Source organism: Littorina saxatilis, linkage group LG8 (genome assembly GCF_037325665.1).
Source record: "Littorina saxatilis isolate snail1 linkage group LG8, US_GU_Lsax_2.0, whole genome shotgun sequence".
Taxonomy (NCBI): Eukaryota; Metazoa; Mollusca; class Gastropoda; order Littorinimorpha; family Littorinidae; genus Littorina; species Littorina saxatilis.
In genome coordinates, this window is record NC_090252.1 from 15665712 (window position 1) to 15674725 (window position 9014).

The window sequence follows — 9014 nt, forward strand, 5'->3', positions numbered from 1 at the left end:
TACACACACACACACACACACACACACACACACACACACACACACACACACATACATACATCGCGCGAGAGAGAAAGATCGCAAAGAGGGGATGACGCCATGCATCAAGACGTAAAAGCCTTTCGACGTCATCTTCTTACGCAAGCTTTATCCATAGACTTGGAAACTATGGAATTTCTACTTGGCCAAAGCGGCCTTAGGTGGCGTTTGCTCAAAAAACGGGGGCGCCCGTGTCATCCACCGTATTTTAGTTAGTATGTTCCCAATTTTTGGCGAATTTCCATCCCAAACCGTAGCACTTGGCCGGGCACAAAGAATCCTTCTTTATCATGTATTTAAGCTATTCTGATGGACACGTGGGGGAATTCGGGGGCTGTGATTGGATGGTACCCCCCCCCCCTCTGCTTCTTTCTCTCTGTAAACTTGTAGGGCTAGTTATTTTTAGGTAACTTACCCAACAACCTAAATCACTTACCCAACAACGGGCCTGAATCCTCGATAGCTCATGGGTAGAGACTGTACACATTGTGGATCTACTTTTTGAGACTCAAAAGTTCAGAACACTCAAATGTACAAAATTTACATTTCTGGAGCAAACGATACAACCATACCGCATTTAAACCAGCAACTGCAGGCTTGAACACATGAATCTCAATATAAAATCATCAAAAACAAGAGGAAAACCAGAGCGGAGAAAGATGACTACCACCTGCTCCAACGTGAAGAACAAGTCGTCCTACTCAGACTCCGCACTGGACATAACAGACTAAACCATCATATGGCCACAAAGCTGAAGCTAGTTCCCTCCCCCCTATGTCCGTGTGGCAAGAATCAGACAGCAGAGCACATCCTGCAGGCTTGTCCATACCACAGTGCTCTGAGGGACACCACCTGGCCAGAGGAGACAGCGCTACAAAAGAAGCTATACGGCCCCAGAGAGGACTTGGAGAGGACAGCACGTTTCGCCCTGCAGTCCGGACTGACGATCTAACAGCGAACGACAAGAAGAAGAACACATGAATCTCAATATAAAATCCATGAGTTTGGTTGTTTTCTGAATTCAGATCTGCCGTGCACAATCGTTTATCGCTAGCAAGATTCCAAGAAAAAGTAACTCTCATACTTTGTCTAGCGACACGAGTAGTTCCCCTTCCAGATTTCGGCTGCATCGACAAGACTGCAATCCGACGGTCAGTTTTCAACAATATTTAATTTTATAAACAGATCACACGCAATCAATTGCAAACATTTAATCAACTTAAAGAACATGCAGCGGTTTCATACACTATTTTCCCCCAAAAAACTGAACTTCATACAGTTTTTAACGTTGGAACACGCGTGTAAAACTTCGTCTGCTAATCACATTCGAGGAAAGAACATTTCATGAGCGATACCAAAACATGAACAGAACACACACTATCTGCCTTTACCGCCACAGCAGAATGACAGCATAACTGTGTACTTGATTTTAGTTCAAAACATGGAAAGTGACGAGAAGTGTTAACAAAATTGAATGATTTGCATGGAACTATACAACCGCGTATTAATCGATCGCCTGCGCAGGTAGACTAGTTGGGTGAATATGATTCGATCAAACTTTCGCACAAAAACTCCTCTTTTCTTTGAATAACTGAAGAAAGGAGGGATAAAGAGGTTACATACCTCGTCTCAGTGATTATCAAAAATAATGGTCTCAGTTCGCGGTCATGAAAAAGCTCGCTGAAGCTCGCATTTTTCATGATCCGCTAACTTCGACCATTATTTTTGATAATCACTGAGACTCGGCATGTAATCTCTACTTACACCCCATCCAATATCATCACTAGACTCATACTCACGGTGTGTGTGTGTGTGTGTGTGTGTGTGTGTGTGTGTGTGTGTGTGTGTGTGTATGTGTGTGTGTGTGTGTGTGTGTGTGTGTGTGTGTGTGTTTATGTGTGTGTGTGTGTATGTGTTATGTGTGTGTGTGTGTGTGTGTGTGTGTGTGTGTGTGTGTGTGTGTGTTACTACTTTCTGATTGCAGAAACCTGAATCAAGTGAAACATCTCCTTCTGGTAACCCTGACGTTCTTGTGTACACAACTATTGCGTTTACACGAGACCAGAAGAAGAAAGCAAAACAACCACCGCCAGAACGGGAAACAACCGAGTACGTGGATATAGATTTTGGCAAACTTGTCAGATAAAGTGACTGAATCATTTGTTGATCCAGATGAGTCCAATTCATCAGCATATTATGTCTACTGAGTTTTGTATTTGAATCAGCAAGTCACAGTTATCATAGTAATGAGTTGTTTTTTTTATGATTTCATGGTTACCTAATGTTTTTCCTTCAACATGATTTTGGTCAATCAATTTTTGACTCAGTGCAGACTATGACATTGCATTCCAACTTAGAAGCTTAAATGTAATTATGTATTTTAGTGGAGCGGCCAGCAAAGGTTTTTGGACGACTTTAAGGCACCAGTTTTGGATACTCGATAACTGTACATTTTCTGAAAGCTTAATGTCTATATTTTCCTATGAGACCGATCGTCAGTGTGTCAACTACCAGTGCTCAGCTATGCGCAATTTTTAGTCAAAGCAGTCCCACTAAACACCAAAGACATGCTTCATCAAAACAGTACTTATCGTAAAACCGTACACTGCAGGTTACAACACGAGTGTGTGTGTGTGTGTTTTTTATATGGCTTGTATTTCAGTCAAGGACCCAGCGGATAAATATCAAGGGACACACGAGCCTCTGGCGAATGTTGTAACCTGTATATCCCTGGAAGACCTAAACCCATTAAGATCTAAAAGACAAAGTGTGACGGAAACATCAAGCTCTAGTTGTCTGTTTAGATGAGGCACTGAGGGCTTAACCTCTTTACATTCCTTATTCTAAAGGCACGCCTGTTGATTGCTGTCAAGTCGGTGCATAATGACAGCATCGCTGTCCTCGTCAGTTGAAAGCCTCTCACACGGATTTGACTAAATACCTAGTGGTACCGGTTACACACACATCTACTGAGATCGTGGACACCTTAATCGTCTATAGGGCCTACTGCACCCCAGATGAGCTAGATATACTCGCAAAATGCATTTCACAATGTGTGGTGTATGTGTATGTGTATGTGTGTGTGTGTGTGTGTGTGTGTGTGTGTGTGTGTGTGTGTGGACTGGGTGGCCGAGTGGTAACGCACTTGCGCTCGGAAGCGAGAGGTTGCGAGTTCGACCCTGGGTCAGGGCGTTAGCAATTTTCTCCCCCCTTTCCTAACCTAGGTGGTGGGTTCAAGTGCTAGTCTTTCGGATGAGACGAAAAACCGAGGTCCCTTCGTGTACACTACATTAGGGTGTGCACGTTAAAGATCCCACGATCGACAAAAGGGTCTATCCTGGCAAAATTGTATAGGCATAGATAAAAATGTCCACCAAAATACCCGTGTGACTTGGTATAATAGGCCGTGAAAAGTAGGATATGCGCTGAAATGGCTGCGATCTGCTGGCCGATGTGAATGCGTAATGTATTGTGTACAAAAAATTCTATCTCACACGGCATAAATAAATCCCTGCGCCTTGAATATGTGCGCGATATAAATTGCATAAAAAAAAGTTTTAAAAAAATCCCTGCACTTAGAACTGTGCCCACCGAATACGCGCGATATAAGCCTCATATTGATTGATTGATTGATTGAGTGTGTGTGTGTGTCAGTGTGTGTGTGTGTGTGTGACAGTGTGTGTGTGTGTGTGTGTGTGTGTGTGTGTGTGTGTGTGTGTGTGTGTGTGCTTGTTTTGTTCTTGTCTTGTTTGTATGTATATTTTAAAACTGTTTGAACTGTGACACAGACAGAAAATGATGTGTCATTTATTGTGAATACACAATGGGAAATATTTTTGTTGCAAGAGACCCACTGGATATCAAGGCAGGAAAATCTTATTAGGTCTCAGTGGGGCGTTGATTGTATTGTAGCTGGAGATAGTACTGGAAATAGAGGCGTAACAATTTAGTTTAACAACAATTTTGGTTTTAAATTCCACAATATTGTAAGAGATGATGATGGAAGATATGTTCTGGCCGAAATCAGCTTTTTTTTTTAATAAACGCCTTATACTTAGTAGTGATGATCATCCTGATTTTTTTAAAGTAATTGTTGGATAACATTGTTTTCTTTGATAACAAATTGATTTTTGTGGGTGGCGACTGGAATGTTGCATTAAACCCCAAGATGGATTCTTATCAGCCATCCAGAATATAATTATCGAGATAGATGCAGAACAGTAATATCGGATTTTATGGAACAGCATATCATGTTATTAATGCTTTTATATTTGTATATAAAGATGCACGACAGTATACATGGAGGAGATGTACAAGTTTACAGCGAAATAGATTGGATTGTTTTCTTGTTTCAGAACAATGTTTGCCTATGATTGATGATGTTTTGATTGATTTCGGTTATACATTGAAAAACAAAACAGTATGCTTTACCTGTGTATAGTAGAGACAATATTCATTTGATTGATGATATTGATTTGTGCTTAATGAGAGATGATTAGTTCTTTTTTTAAATGTTGCTGTTGGACATAAGAGGCAAATGCATATCATGCTTCTTATACACAGAAACAAGAGTTATAGCAATTACAGGATTTGCTATATAATATAAAATGTTTGGAGGCAAAATGTACATGAAAATAATGCATTGTTGTTGGAACAAAAGCGTCAAGCACCTGTTAATCTTTGCAGGACAAAAAGTGACGGTATGAAGATAAGATCTCGTGCAAAATGGATTGCAGATGGCGAAAAAGCCACTAAATATTTCTGCAATTAAGAGAAGAGATATTTTGTACAGAAAGCTATGTGTGTTTTGTATAGAGAGGATGGTGAAATTATTCATGACTGTGATTTAATAATGAATGCAGCCCAATCATATTATCAAAATCTGTATTCCTTTCAGTAACAACATACTCTGCATGATGATGTTGATGTGAATTTACAGCATCCTGTATTGTCAGAGCCAGAACAGAGCGCACTGGAACCAGGGTCTAATTACATTTGATGAATTAAAAAACGCTCTAAATCAATTGAGTAATGATAAGAGTCCTGGGTCTGATGGTTATAGAGCAGAGTTGTTTACATTTTTCTTTCAGGATTTGGGCCACCTTATGTTAAGATCACACAATTTTTGGATTTTTGAAAGGAGAGATGTCAGTGACTCAACGTCAATGTATTATTGCATGTATTCCTAAAGACGGTAATATAACAGATATTTAAAGAATTGCAGACCTATGACATTGTTAAATACTGTATAAAAGATAGCATCATCCTTTATAGCTGAACGAATTTCGACTTTTTTGCCAAACTTATTTATGAGGATCAGACTGGTTTTCTGAAGGGGCAATGTATTGAGAAAACATTCGATTATTGGTTTAAACAAGATTTTATTAATGAAATACAGGGTGGCATGTATATACGATATAAACATTTGTGGCCACACAACAAGCTAAGCTTCTATCAAGTGTGGTTATAAATATAACAAACAATAAACATTGTACATGTTGATGATCATTCGGTAATGTGTGTATAGTTAGTCTTCGGACATCATCGTAATTACTACAAAATAATAAATAATGTTCAACATTTTCATTTCGATATCCGCACTGACAAGTCGGGTTATCACTTAAGTGGCGTTTCACCATATCATCATTTAAATCGCTCATTTCTAATCTTAGTCTGCAGTGTAATTGCCATAATAATATTAAGGAGGAACTTTACTATCTCAACGACATAAAAATTGTTTACACTGGCTAATTGATTTTGTTAATTTGATTTTATCTGGTAGAGAATTCCACGTTCGGGTAGTGCTGGGAACAAATGACTTATTATACAATTCAGTTCTGTGTGGTGGTACGACCCGTTCAAGTGGGTTTCGTCTATGATAGGGGTTCACAGTCGAGACATGCAAGAGGAGGCAATAAATCAGCCACATTCTGAGAACATTTAATCCCATGTACCATTTTATGATACAAAATAAATTTATGTTTTTCCCGTCTTAGTTTTAAACTACTGAAGCCTGATTCGTCATATACTTTCTGGTGGCTTGTTCCTTTAACTGCTCCGACAATTAACCTTAAGGCCTCGAGGTGGAGCTGTTCCAAAATGTTAAATAAAACTTCTGTACAACTGTCCCTCATCACATTTTTCTGTGTGTGTGTGTGTGTGTGTGTGTGTGTGTGTGTGTGTGTGTGTGCGTGTGTGTTACAGAAAACTATTCCTGCAAAAAAATATATTTCCATAAGCACACACAAAAAAGTCTCTTTATATTAGTACATGTATGCAAAACCATTTTTTTTAAATCCCGATCAACATCCAAAATATACAAAATCATGAATTAATGTATTTTGTAAGTGTCAAAAAGGATTAAAAAAAACACACACACCGTTTTCCAACAAACACCTGAACATAACACTATTTGAATGGTCAGTGTACCAAAGGAATGTTTGACAATTCACAGAACTTGCAGCTGACGCTTGGAGCTGTTACTCTTCCCCTCTGTCCCCGCCACAGTTGCAAAGGGCGGTGCACTGAAGACCTGCAGCTCCACAGTTGTACCTTGCCTTGCAGCCTTTTTTGCATCCACAGCGAATCAGTTTGTAACAGGAATCTTCAGCCTGGCGCAAAGTGGTCTACAAGGGCTTCCACCCCTCTTTTTCTTCTTTGGTCCAACCCCAGTCCTTTGGAGAAGGTAGAGACGGAGCATTCTCCAGAGATTGCTCCCATACAAACCCTGCTTGGTAGGCAGCGCGGGGAACATGCTGATGCAGAGCATCGGAGTTGGGAGGAATGTTCTCAAGGGAACAGCACTTCTGAGAGAACAAGCGTTGCCTTGCTTCATTGACTGTTGACGATGTGCTGTTCTTCTCATACATCAAGACAACAAACTGTTCAATCTTACAGATGCAATCGCTGGAAGGTTTTCTCATTTCAGCAAGTTCAAAGAAAGCTGAAGTTACTTCTGGAAAAGCTGCCCAAGTTGTCCATGCTGTTGTCTTGCCCTTTGACGAGAAAAAAGACACGGTGTCACATCCTGTTAATGCGTGGAAAACAAACAAGTCTCAGGCGGAAGACTACCAGCAATCTTCTGTGCAGCAATGTGGTGAAAATGCTTCCCCGAACCAAATGATACCCACAGCTCATTACCATGCCACTTTTCAGCGAGATAAATGGCAAGGACAACAACGTCAGTGTCTGCAGTTTGTATCGCGATTCTTCTGTGTCCTTGTGCAATACAGTGTGCAGCATAAAGCAACATGCGTGTGTCCGCTTCTTCTTGACTGTAACTATCAATGGTGGACAGGATAACATCAGGAGAAGAGCAGAAGACTTTTTCTCCACATGTAGCAATGACAACTGTATCCGTGACCTTCTGGCGGATCAGTTCTCTTGCGAGAAACTTGAACAAATCTTCTTTGTTGCCATCGTTTCGAAGGAAGTTCATACAGTTTGATGGAATTGGGGAAGTTGGAGTCACTTTCTGTCGCTGCCTATGGCCATGTATCCGCCGTGTTGAGGACTTGAAGCTGTCAGGAAGGTAGATATCCCAGACAACATCCACTCTTGACACGTTTTCCAGCTGAGAAAGCACGTATGGTATAAAGACGAAATCTGCATACTCCTAAAACGTGCGTCATGTCTTTGGAGATAGAAGCTGAACGATGAAAGCACCATTAAATATCATGGCATCAACTTCTGCAAATGCATTCTTTGGTCGAGTGTACGTGGGAGTTTCAGCCCACGAACGCAGAAGAATAAGAAGAAGAAGAAGAAGCACTGCTCATGTGCGTGGTCAAGCGCAATGGAAGAGAATGGCCGCCGGGTTTTGTTGACGACAAATGCACCCAGATATCATGGATTCGACAAAGTCTGGCGGCGGAACGACGTTCGGGGGTGGATGTTTTTTTGTTTTTTTTCATTTTCATATCTTTATTGTCCCATCGCTGGGAAATTCGGGTCGCTTCCTCCCAGTGGAAAGCTAGCAGCAACGGAGTCGCGCTAACCAGGTGTCTGCGTGTTTAGGTGTATTCAGCCACCTGCACTTATGGCAGAATGACCAATGTCTTTTACGTGCCATTGTGATGACACGGGGGTGGAACATGGCTTCCGTCTCTGGGTCTGCACATAAAGTTGACCCGTGTCCGTCCCGGCCCGAATTCGAACCTGCGACTTTCCGATCACAAGTCCAGTGCTCTACCAACTGAGCTACCGGGCCCCCGATCTTGCAGTGAGTGATGGGACGGGGCGGCGTGGGAGCATACTGGGAGAAGGAACAAGGAAAAAGAGGATGAAACAAACAAACAAAAAATGAAAATAACAAGAAATTCCTCCGAGGTAGGAAAAACACCCCCGTCCTTACCATTCTGACTGCCACCAACTGAGAAGGTTATTTCCCTTTGACCATTAATATGTCCCTCTATAAGTCCTTGTAGAATCTTAATCCACCAATAACTCCCTAACCGTGTGTTTGACTGGTCCCAATTTTTGTAAGGACCGTCTCAGGAATGTATAGAACCTGTTCACCAAGTTTGGTGACGATCGGTCCGTTCATTCTTGAGATCTATATGCGAACACAAAGACACAAACAAACAAACAAACAAACACATGGAGCGAATCCTATACACACCCCTATACCGGGGGTGTAAATATATAAACAAGTCGCGTAATATTTAGTCAAGTAGCTGTCGAACTCACAGAATGAAACTGAACGCAATGCCATTTTTCAGCAAGACCGTATACTCGTAGCATCGTCAGTCCACCGCTCATGGCAAAGGCAGTGAAATTGAGAAGAAGAGCGGGGTAGTAGTTGCGCTAAGAAGGATAGCACGCTTTTCTGTACCTCTCTTCGTTTTAACTTTCTGAGCGTGTTTTTATTCCAAACATATCATATCTATATGTTTTTGGAATCAGGAACCGACAAGGAATAAGATGAAAGTGTTTTTAAATTGATTTCGACAATTTAATTTTGATAATAATTTTTA

At 41.1% G+C, this 9014-nt stretch overlaps 1 protein-coding gene across 1 annotated transcript in view; it reads left to right on the top strand.

The window, feature by feature from the left end:
* Nucleotides 1-2465, top strand: part of LOC138972195 (uncharacterized) — a 40942-nt gene extending 38477 nt beyond the window's left edge. Inside the window, exon 7 of the mRNA XM_070344936.1 lies at nucleotides 2024-2465. Within this exon, the coding sequence (XP_070201037.1) occupies nucleotides 2024-2185 (162 nt within the window). The 3' untranslated portion in view covers nucleotides 2186-2465. The remainder of the gene's footprint in view (nucleotides 1-2023) is intronic.
* Nucleotides 2466-9014: the final 6549 nt, after the last annotated feature.